We start from the raw sequence: 12,589 nt of genomic DNA, 5'->3' as shown, positions 1-12,589 counted from the left end.
GGCTAGTTTCTTTCTGAGATCTCATTATTGTACATTATCAAAGAAAAAATACACTTGAATTTATTTATTTATTAATAGCATAAATATCATCATAACTCATAAGTCTAGAAATACATAATAACTTGATCCAGCTATCCTTATTGGATGATCCTTGTTAAAATAAATAGGGAAGTGATTATGAAACTTTTGGCAATCAATTACAAGCCATATATAATGAGCGTTTTGATCTCTTTAAGCCAAGTAAGACAAGAAGCATTCCAATGTAGTTTAAATTGTAAGCTTCTTCAAGTAGTTGGAACTTGTTAAGATTCCATGGAGGAAACCTGAACCAAAAATCAGTGTAGTAACTTCTTCTAGCCACAGCCTTATGGTGACTGAATGTGTCAAAGGAGAACTTCCCATGATACTTGCCAAATCCACTGTCACCAATTCCTCCAAATGGGAGGGTATCTGCTACATACTACACAAGAAAAAAAGAAAAAAAAAACTAGTTGTCTTTCATAATAAGGAATTAGGCGCTCTTTGTATGTATAAGCTAGCTGAGATCAGATAAACTAGTTCATAACCGATAGTGGATAAGCTAACATATTAAATTTGAAGTGTTTGGTAAAATTGAGAATACCTGTAGAATTGCATCATTAAAAACAATACTCCCAGATGATGTTTCTGATAGCATTCTTCTCTGAAGAGTTTGGTTTTTCGTGAAGGCGTAAATTGCTAGAGGTTTACCCTTTGAGTTTATGAACTGAATACCGTCTTCAATCTTTTCCAGCTGCAAAAAACCATGAAAATAAACAATTGAAACTAAACTTGGTTAACAATACGCAAATGAGTCACTTGCCACTTTCCAAAACTATTAATTAAAAGTACTAAAAATAAGAAGAACACTCTGGTACACATCTTAATTGAATGTATATCGGTAGATAATTCTAATAAGTTCATAAATAGTGTTTAATGTAAGAAAATAAATAAACTCTATTTGTGAATCTATCAGAATTATCCACCTCAACAAATGTACTAATACATGTCTAAATATGATGTGTACCAAAGAATTCACTTAAAAATAAATTATGAGTTCGCATTCTAGAATGTAAATTGTGTTTTTCTCCAAATTTTATGCCCTCTAAATTCATTGCTTAAATAGCTAGGAAGGTATTTTTGAAATTTCTAGAGACGAACAAGAACATCCAAAAAACGCGAAAAGAAGAAGTATTTTATCTTACTGTGATTATGGGAAGTAGGGGCCCAAAGATTTCTTCTGTCATGATTGCTGATTCAAGTGGTGGATCCAGTAATATTGTTGGTTCCATAAATCTACATAATATTTTAGGGCAACACACTTTTGATCAGAAAGATAATTATGTAATAAGGCAAACTTTTGTTCATTTTGAATTATTATTATTATTATTATTATTATTATTATTATTATTATTTTCGATTTTTACAACTTTTTGTCATTTTCAAAATTTCTCAAAATGATTAATTTGTTTTCAAAATTTGTAAAAGAAAATGGTGGGGAAAGAGAAGAGAGTATCAATTACAAGTCATCTTCGTCCATAGAACCACCAAAAACCACTGATTCTTTGACGTTAGGTTCATTGAGAAGACTCTTGATTCTGTTGCAATGTTTTCTATTAACAATCCTTCCAATGGTGTTGGATGCTTTTGGGTTATCTCCAAACATTTTCTGAATGTTTTCCTTCAATAATTCCACCTAAAAAAGAAAAAAAATATTCATGCTTCAAAATCAAAGTAACATACAAGACAATACTATCTTCGGTCATTTTTATAAGAAATAACTAGGTCAACAGAAGTTAATATATTTGGTTCATAATAAAGTCAAATATATTAACTTATTTTGGTTAAGTTGTCGCTTATAAAAAGAACTCGAGAGAGTAAAAAACTTGAGAAAAAAAGTTCTTGCTCTGTACCAATGTGGAACTGAAACTCTTTTCTACAAGGACATAATCAATTGCTATGCATGCTTGTCCTGCACAAGACCCGTACTTTGCAAGCAATATTCGTTTCACAGCCATCTTATTGTTCAATAAAAAAGAATAATCTAATAAGCAATTTGTTATTATGACTAGTTTATACTATTAATCTAAAAGAGAAAGAAAAGATAAAATAATTTTATTATTAACCAAAGTGACACTAATATAATTTTCCATGTTAATTGATAATGGTAGAATATTATTAATCAAAGTGACACTAATATAATTTTATTATTTAATTCAATTTGATCATTTTACATGTTAATTGATAATGGTAGAATATTCAATTTTTTGTTCTCCTTGTCTCACTAGTAATAGTGTAATCATATATAACCTTAAAAATCAGTCACAAAATAATTTAGTGTCACTTTAATTAATAATAATTTTCATATTTTTCAAATTCATGTGGTAAGTAAGATTGAATGAACATTCTTGTCAAAAAAAGAAGATTGAATGAACATTTACCTCTCTGTCCCAAGAAGCTGAAAGTGAATCGAGCAGTGCTGGACATTTTCCACCTAACTCCAAAGTTACAGGAGTCAGATGCTCCACTGCTGCCGACATAACAATCCTCCCCACTCGTGCACTTCCTAAAATTTTGGATCACAAATTAAAAAAAAACTACATCATTGGTTATTACTACAATCAAGACTTTTAGCAACAGTCTACAACTGTAGTTGTAGCGTAACATCAACATTTTTTATGCTTCCGTTGCTACATTGCAACAGCATTGGCCTTATTTAACTGCAATTTTTTCATAATACCAGAGATACCACCGTAAAATTAAGATATTGAATTCAAGTGGTTAATCAACTTCCTCTAGGACGAATTGTTCGGGAAAACCTGAGTTTGATTTCTCGAGAGAACAAATTTTGACCAGTCTCCCTAGAAACCATAGGGTTAATACCCAAATAAAAAAGCTGGTTGCAATTTAAAACTTTGAGACCAGGATTCAGGCGCATTAAATGTGTGACACATTAATTAATTTTAGTCGTCTGATCTCATATCAATAACGTGGATTATTTCAAGGCGATTTGATAAAGGCAGTATATAAGTTGGCTGAAATCAAATTAATTGTCGAGATTGATTAATGCGTTATATACTTTTTAATGCAGGGAATGCGGATCCGAGCCAATGACCTATGGAGATATGAGATAAAAAAATTAAACCAAGAAAATGAAAACTATAAATACATCAACTTTTTTTAACCAATTTTTCCTTATATCTTGGGACGAAGAGAGTATTTATGATGATGGTATTAAAAGTGCAAAAAATAAATAAAGGTTGACCTGTGAAGAAAATCTTGTCCCATTTTTTATGTAGGAGTTGCTCTCCCACCTCTGGTCCACCTTCAATGACCTTAATGCCATTAATGTCCAAATAATTTGGTAGAACAGTGCCTAGAAGAGAAGATGAAAAAGGGGCCATCTCTGAAGGCTTTAGAACTACAATGTTTCCAGCAGCTACAGCTCCAATTAATGGCTCCAAGGACACTCCTGTAATAGAAGTATAGACCAATCACAAGTCATAACTATGATATGGTTACCAAAAGGCTCAACATTGAAATTTTGTTTTATTTTGTAGATTATTTTATATATATAGAATAAAAATTGGAGAATGAAAAAATTATTAGTATTAAACTATTAATTAAAAGGACAGTAATAGTCTTTTCATAGCCTTGAAAATTTGAACTTCGTCTCTTAAAATAAAATTAAAAAGTCAAATTTTTACTACTAAGTGGTGACACGTTCAAACATTTTTGTCAAATAGTATATGTTTGGATTTCAATCCCAAAAGTTACCTTAAAGAGTGAGGGTTTCCAAACACATTTATACACTCAACAGTTCGGGAACATGAGCAATATGTGAGACTTCAGACAACTTCAACATACTTAACTAGACTCTAATATCATGTTAAATATGTTTGGATCCTCAAAAGCTAGCTCAAAGGGTGAGAGTGTCAAATACATTTATACACTTAAAAGCCCAATAACCTAAGCAAGAGGAGTGCTAGCAACACACTCCAATAACAAACACACTCTAACACACTCTCTTCTATTGGTTAAAATTTATATGGGTCCCATAAAAGTTATATGGGTCCATATTTTTTTATGGGACCCATGTGAATTTCAACCAATAAAAGAGAGTGTGTTGAAGTGTATTTGTTAAAGAGTGTGTTGCTAGCATTATTGCCTAAGCAATGTTAGACTTCAAACAACTTCAACAATCTCAAGAACCAATGTAATTTGATTAATTTCATGTCTAAATTTGTTACACTAAGGGTATGTTTGGTTCGGGGTTTTTGGAGGGGAGGGGAGGGGAGGTGAGGGAATATTTTAAATGTTTTGTGTTTGGTTCAAATTTTATGAGGGGAGAGGAGGGGAGGAGAGGTGAGCAAAATCCCTCCAATGACCAATTTTTGCTTCCCCCCAAATTGGGGGGATTTGGAGGGGAGGGGAGGTGAGGAGAGATGAATTATTATAATTTTAATTACATTGACATAATTATCCTCATATTTATTTGAAAATACCAAAACTTTCCTTTTAAAATTTATATTAAATCATACTAAGTTATTTGCTTGTTGCCATTTTTTTTTACGTTGCTAACATCCTGTGTTTATTTTTTACCTGTACTATTTTTTTTTTTTAATGTACTTTTTTTTACAATATACTTGTTTTTATTTTTTACCTATCCTACAACATTTTTGGATGAATACTTTTTTTTTATATATAATAAAATGAACACTTTTTAATTCATTGCATTGTACATATATATATATATAAACTATCAACAAGTTTTTTTAGGAAAATTAACTATCAATAAATTGTTTTATACATATTTTCATATTCTACACATTATATTTTAGAAGTGCTCTAATATTTTTGAACATAAAAAATTTTGTTAGAATTTTGTATTTGATTATTTCTGGAGTTTTCGGTTATTGAATTTTCATATTTAATTGTTTATGTAGTGAATACTGAATAATTTTAAAATGTTGAGATTTTGTAAAGATGACAAGGATAAAAAAGTAAATTAATTTTAGAATCTCTCCCCTCCCCTTGTGAACCAAATACATATTTAATAAAAATTTGTCACCTCCCCTCCCCTCCTCCTCTTTTGAACCAAACATAAATATTATCCTCCCTTCCCCTCACTTCGCCTCCCCTCCATTAAAATTCCCCCCCTTCCCTCCCCTCCCCTCCTTCTATTTCGAACCAAACAGACCCTAACGGTCATAGACATTAATTTATTATATTTTTACTCACCAAACGGAAAATTCCATGATGAGATTATGAGAACTAGACCAAGAGGCTCAGCAACAATTTCTGCACTTGAAAGCAATGCTATTTGTGGCAGTTTAGCCTGTTATGTTAAAAATAATATTAAAGCATAGTTATGGAATTTTAATTTCATGTAAGAAATATATATGTAATTGATCTTCTTTAAAATAACGTAAACACATAATAGAAATTAAGTTATAACATTCTTGTAAAAATAAATTATAATATATATATATATATATATATATATATATATATATATATATATATATATATATATATATATATATATATATATATATATATATATATATATATATATATGCAATTTTGAAACTAAAAAAGACACTTTTTCTTTGTTTAGCATGTGTTGCACATATCATCATATATACTCCGGATTCGTGGTGAAAATAATTTTTGGCCAAATTTTACTTATCTCGTAGTTGAACTCTGAATTACCGAGACTCTTTCCTCTAAAAATTAACCAGAGGGTTAATGATAAAAAAACATAAGTACAAGCTCACCTCTTTGCCAGACATCCATTTTCTGAAGGATTTTATTGCCAAATCTATGGATCTCTTTAAAATTCCAACCTGCAAGCAAGTCCACATGAATTAACTAAGAAAACCAAATTAAACAAATTAATATCCATATACACAATATTAATATTAATATTTGTTATATATAACTTTAATAGCAAGTATAGTAGTATATGAAACACACCTCATCTCTAAAAGCCTCAACATGATGCTTCCCTAAATCCTTCTTAAGGGACTTCAAGATTTTCTCCTCATTTTCTATGACAAAGTTACGCAACCCTTTTAGTTGTGATTCTCTCCATGACGCTTCTTTTGTTTTTCCACTCTCATAATACTTCCTCATGTTATTTAGATCGTTCTCCAAATTAGTTTCCAATGAAAAGAACTCCATGTCACCAATATAGAGCCTGATATATGCACCAAAACTCCGCAACTACTAATACTATATATATATACTCTCATATTAAGAAAACTAAAATATAATAATTTGAAGTATGATTTTTTTTATTTTTCTTGAAATAAGTTTTATGAGAAAATGTAAAAAGAAGTTCTACTGGTTATTGATTATGAGGAAAAGAAGACAGAAAGTAAATTAAATGTAATTTTCATTTAATTTCATGAGAATAAATAAAAATAAATCTTAAAAGTTGGCTCAAGGCACCGTCTCATTTCGCTAAAGATTGTGTTTTTTACTTATAATTTGGGATAATAAAAGTGATTTTTTTTCTTATAAATTGAGATGAGGCTCTTAAAGCCCTTATATATTAAAACTTTGAAAGAATTTACACCTCATTTTGTTCATATAAGGTTTGAAAAATTAGTCTCCATACTTACGGACATAATATATTTGATTTGTGCAAAAAATTTAGCTCAATTTTATTGTGTACAAATGATATAAGTCTTGCATCATAACAAGTTAGTTTCTACCCTTTGAAAATATGTTTTCCTATATCTACTGCATTTAAGATTTCAACAACCATCGTTGTTGTTATTATTATGACTCAAAGTACAATAACAACATGTGAGATATACTCTATCCCTTCATAATTTGGAGGTATTTAATTTACCCATCAACTAATGATAACAAGACACATAAGTAAATTTACATATAGTAACCACAACTAACTTATAAACAATTTTTATTTCACATGTATAAGACTTGATCTCATTGGTTGATTTGTAAATACCCTAAATTATAAACGGGTAGTTTAAAAAAAAAAGTACAACAACATAGATTCCGACCCGCTGATGTTTGCTATTACTGAGATTTTGAAATCTATTTATTCCCTTTATGTATGGCCGGTTCATTTTTTATTTATGAGGTGAATTTTTCGGTACATATTTTGTTTAAATATGTATTGGTACATTCACTAAGGTGGATAATTATGATAAATTTATAAATAGTGTTATTAATTTTTCTATATTAAATATTATTTGTGGACCTATCAAAAGTATCCATTTTAGCGGTGTACCGGAGTGTTCACCTATTTTTTTAAAATTGTTTTTTAGGATTAAATATGTTTTTGGTCCGTATAGTTTTTTCAGAATTTTGCTTTTAGTCTCTAAAGATTTTTTTCGCACTTTTTAGTCATTGAAGTATTTCTTGTCATGATTTTTGGTCCTTACTTTTTATTCAACTCGGGCATATCATTCGAAATTTTAAATTTTTTTTCTTTGGTCATGTTTAATACATTATATGAATCTCTCTTGCAAAAGTTTAAATTTTTTTTTTAATAAGAGATGAATTAAATACAAATTTTTTAGATTTTTGCACATAAAAATTCATAATAATTCGTTTTATGTTAAAAAATTCTAAATTTTTATCGGAGATGTTCTTATAATATTAATTATAAACATGAATACAAAAAATCATTCAAAAATGTGAATGTATACAAGAGTTTGATTAAAAGTATGGACCAAAGTTGTGATAGAAAATTTTTCAAGGACGAAAATGCGAAAATTGTTTTTAGGGGCTGAAAGCAAAATTCTAGAAAAGTATAGGATGTTATTTTTCAAATATATTACGGAGTAATGAAAAACGATTGTAATATATACATAAATTTCTACTACAATGTTATTTTAAATTCTAATTATAATAAATTATAAAGGGTAAATGTAGATTTAAAGATAAGTACTCGCGTTTTGGTTTGGTTTTGGATGACTAATTAAAAAAAAAAAAAAAAAATCTGATGCGATCCAATATAGTGAAATTTTTGCAAAAGGACATCAAAAACACATTCAAAAGTATTCAATTTTTTGTCATTTTCAATTTTTTTGGATCAGTTTGTGTTTCAATTTGAACTGATTTAGATTTAAATACCTTTAACCACGGTTGTGGATCTCCTTGTATCTTAACACGTGCCCCAACCAGTAGGGATGACAACGGGTGCCCATGGGTGCAGGTTTGACACTTACCAAACCCACACCCAAAATCATCACCCAAACCCAAACCCAAAGGCTGTTCGGGTGGCAAAACAACACCCACGCCCACACCCATTGGGTTCGGGTTTTTTCCACCTAAACCCGCAGCACATTTGAAAATAATTTGCAAATTTAAGAAATTAAATTCCAACATAGACTTTGAATTAAATTACAACTAAAATTAAGGTTTTTCAAGAAAATTCAAACATAGATTTTCAAGAAATTAAATTACAACTAAAATTAAGGTCTTCCAAGGAAATTGAGGGAGATTATAGGGGTAATTAGCTAATTATAAAATATTTCGGGTGAGTGTATGAGTTTCGGGTGTGAGTTTGACTGATATCAAACCCACACCCATATTATCGGGTGTCACCCGAACCCAAACCCAAACCCAGTCAAATCGGATTTCGCCCGTTGACTTGGGTTTGAGTTTTTTTGCCATCCCTACCAACCAGAGTCTTTAAAGCCTTTTAGAAGAACAAAAAACTGGTCTAAAACAATAATAAACCACACACGGGACTTTTTTTTAGGTATCATCGCCGACTCAAGTTAAATTTTAAACTTCAAAGTTTTGGAAAAAAAAAACTAAAAAATTTGAGATTGATTATAAATATATAATATGATAATTTTGATAAAAATATATTTAGTTGACTGAGTAAAGTGTAAAATCTTATATCTTCTTTAACTTTGGTTCAGCCCTATTAATCTCACAAAACTTTGTTTTCTTATTTATTTACATAAAGTACTATGTAATTTTTTTTTTAAAAAAGACCTCACAATAAAAGTTGTTTTAGGTTTCTAAACATGTTGACTGATCCTATGAGATATACGAAAATCCTTAGAGTTGAATGAAGGTGAGCATCAATTGGTTTTACAATGAAAAGGTTCAACCTACGTACAAAAAAAATATCAGAAACCAATTGTGGATCTTCTGCTGAATATATGATGTAATCATTAATTCATTAAACATGTGAAGGAAACGGCCCCAATCCTCAAAATTTAAAATGCCGGTGACGGTTTCTAGCAACTATCGTTGATCATCAATCACAATTCAAAGTTTTTTTGTAGTGATATGTAAGCTGTAGTAAGGAATTTGGGTAATATACCAAAGATCATGAGTTCGATGTTCAAATCCATTGTAAACAAAATAGGGATATGTAGCTCACATTCTAGAATGGAATAATCACTTTGATAATCCAATTATTTTTTTTTTTTGATAAAACGGACGGCTTATAGCCCACTTTGATATATGATTTATGGTGGATTAACGCTTAAAAATAATCCCAAATCCCAAATACTTTAAAGATGAAGAAGACCGGTCCATAACTTATGGAGGCGTAAGGAAACCCATATATTCTTCTTTAACTCAACATATATAATTCAACCACATATTTTTTAATTTTCAAAGGGCAAGATCATATATAATAGGTGGTTGAATTAAAAGCAAGAGTAACCAATTGAGAGTCTGTTTCTAACCAAAGAAATAGCCATCCTTTTATTTTAATACACACGGACGCACGCATGTGCACACACACGAGCACACCCATAGACACACTAAGTAAAAATTCCAGAGCTATAAAAGAAGTGTTATAGTTGTCATTTTTTCACAAAACAGAGCTATAAATTAACTAGCTTACAACTTATTTTTACCAAACAGAGCATGTATCATATGTTTTGAGTGTTTGATGGTAAGTACGTCATATGTTTTGAGTGTGTGTTGTGTGTTAAGCACTTAATTTTACGTGGGTATAATAAAATGAACTATTTTTAAATTTGTTTTTCCAAAAGTTTAAGTAAATAAAAAAATTGAAATCTACTTCCTTCAAATGATTTTTATTTTTATAATCACAATTCTTATTAAAAATCACGCCCTATCGAAAAAGTATATTTATTTGATTTTTATAAAGATTTAGTTTATATGTAGGTGATATTTATAACTCACAATTCTTATTAAAAATCGCGACATTATGCCTTATCAATTACATCTAGTAATCTATTAAGAGTCTTACATTAAATGAAATAAAATCTCAATATTTGTTTTTAAATGGTGGATATATAGTCATTAATTTATAAGTCAATTTTGTGATAATAATTTAGACTCAATACAAAAACCTAATATAGTATTGGAGCCTATCATTTGTGTCATCCACCGTTTAATTCACAAACCAATCTCAAAGTGAGTGTATTGAGAAAAACTCAAGTCACACATTAAATAAAAATAAGACTTGACATGAATTTATAAATCTCATCTATATAAATCGAAGCCTAACTTAAATGCTTAGATAATTTGGAGCAAGAAAACTGAATTTCATCAATATATTTTTGTCCTAGGAATTAAAAAGGTGGAAAAGAAGTCAATGATTTGTTGTGCCATTTCTTTCTTTCTTTTTATCACATGATTCACCTTTAATTAATTGGTCCTAAAAAAAAATGTGCACAAGAAAAACAGGGAAAGCCTATTGTTTTTGACAAAAATAAAACATAGAAAGTTAAAGTGTATCGCTTTGCTTACTTCAACCATAATTTATGTAAGATATTTTGATCACTTATTTATAATAAAAGTCATATTAGTCTATATAAGCTAAATTGCACGTGATGTGCATGTGTGAGTCAATCCATTCACATTTACATTTGATTAAGGAACATTACATTCCCATTAGAGAGAGTAGTAACATTCTTTATAGTAAAACTGATTCCCTTTTCCTTAATTAGTTAGACAATCCACAAACTTACTTTGGAGTAAATAATCATTACATATATAAGTAATTAACCAAATGCTAAATTAATACAATATACTTGACTTAGTTTATAAAAACCAATTTCTAGCTGGTGAAAGTAGTAGTTCTATAATATGCACTTGAATTTGGCTTAACAATTAATCAACCAATTAAACAATCATTATTCTCATATCATCTAATAGCTGGGATTATTTGCAGATATATATTGTTAGAATACCAATTTGGTTCAAAAGAATAACGAAACAATCAATGTAGACAGTGAACACACGATCGGGAGGGGTCGAAACCACTTGATGTCAAAATTGACCCCAAAACAAATGGTTGGACTTGACCCGAGTATAAATATAATCTCTCACTATGCTCGATCATCTCTATCCACTTATCAGTAACTATAAGTCATACTCAACACATTATTTAAATAAATAAAAATTGTGGCACTATATATGGATTGGAAAAAGCTTCAAATATATTCTTTTGTCACTTAAATTTTAGGGAATGCGTGCACAGTATAATACAGTACATTGATTAAAATCAACAAATATATTTGAGTCTGTTTTACTTAATCCAAATTTTTGTAATGAAAACTTAAGCATGTGGATCTTATGTTAAAAATATTAAATTAAGAAACAATCTATATATGTTCATTAAAGTGTGTGCCGTCCTAGCTTTTATTCATTATTAATTCTTAATATTTGTTGTACTACTTCTATATATCTTCAACTACACGTGTTGAGAGATTATGTGAAGTGGAAGCAAAAAACTTAACTTGGTTATAAAACAAACTATTATATACGTTTGATATATATATTTTATGTCACACTATATATGGTATACATGGTATATTGTTAAGAAGTTACACGTTAAGTTTTTTTTTTTGATAAGCAAATAATTGAATTATAAGGAGTATAAGGTGTACTCAACCCTTACAATTCGGAGAACCTCCATTATATACTATGGAGGCAGGCTAATGGATCAATACACCAATCAGAGAACTTATAACAAGAATTGTTCCCTATACGACCTATAAACCAAAACCACGTAATAAAAATAATCTGATCCACTATGACTGACACATTAGCAACAACTCCTCTAAACATTGTGTTGTTTCGAGCACGCCATAAACTCCACGTGGTAGCTAACCAAATTAGATGGCGGCCTTTAGCATTTTTATTAGTCTTCACCAAAGCCCCAAAACTGTTGAAGTGGCTCCAAACCTCCTCAAAATTTATATAAGTCACTTTCATCCACTTAAAAATATTCTTCCAAAGTTGATCTGCATAAAAGTTTATAAGTAAAAAACAATTTTCATTTTATAAGTTGATTTTGAAGGAATAAGTTAACCTAATTCTTAATTCTAGGATGTATTGATCAGAGTCTCTCTAAAATTCGTTGGACTATCCATTATCGGACCACTCACCATTTATATCCATACATCAAGTCCAATAATATTATGTGTGAAGGGATGTTTTAAGAAGTCTCACACCAAGTGTGAGTTAGCCTAAATAAATTTATAAATAAGAGGCAATTCCCATCCTACAAATTGATTTTACAAAGTTGAGTTTGACCCAATTCTCGATTCTAAAACTATGTTACATTCATGTATGTAATAATTACCTT

General features: G+C 29.7%; 1 protein-coding gene across 1 annotated transcript; it reads right to left on the bottom strand.

Annotated features, from left to right (window-relative positions):
- Nucleotides 1-32: 32 nt before the first annotated feature.
- On the bottom strand, nt 33-6,235 carry LOC123894019 (aldehyde dehydrogenase family 3 member F1-like). Its single transcript, XM_045943881.1, has 10 exons — nt 5,998-6,235; nt 5,799-5,867; nt 5,260-5,356; nt 3,284-3,490; nt 2,460-2,584; nt 1,932-2,036; nt 1,542-1,714; nt 1,224-1,314; nt 623-772; nt 33-460 (listed from the first exon to the last, which is right to left on the bottom strand). The coding sequence occupies exons 1-10, from the start codon at nt 6,202-6,204 to the stop codon at nt 194-196; spliced, it is 1,491 nt and encodes a 496-aa protein (XP_045799837.1). The 5' UTR covers nt 6,205-6,235; the 3' UTR covers nt 33-193.
- Between the last annotated feature and the right edge of the window lie 6,354 nt (nt 6,236-12,589).

The sequence above is a fragment of the Trifolium pratense genome, linkage group LG7 (assembly GCF_020283565.1).
Source record: "Trifolium pratense cultivar HEN17-A07 linkage group LG7, ARS_RC_1.1, whole genome shotgun sequence".
In the NCBI taxonomy this organism is placed as follows: domain Eukaryota; kingdom Viridiplantae; phylum Streptophyta; class Magnoliopsida; order Fabales; family Fabaceae; genus Trifolium; species Trifolium pratense.
This window is presented reverse-complemented; position numbering and strand designations above follow the sequence as displayed.

Coding starts and splice junctions, on each gene's coding strand:
- LOC123894019 (XM_045943881.1), bottom strand. CDS start 6,204: ATGGAGTTCTTTTCATTGGAAACTAATTTGGAGAACGATCTAAATAAC. Junction 3,491..5,259: donor ATCATGGAATTTTCCGTTTG/GTGAGTAAAAAT, acceptor CTTCTATTACAG/GAGTGTCCTTGGAGCCATTA. Junction 2,585..3,283: donor GGACAAGATTTTCTTCACAG/GTCAACCTTTAT, acceptor CCAAAATTTTAG/GAAGTGCACGAGTGGGGAGG.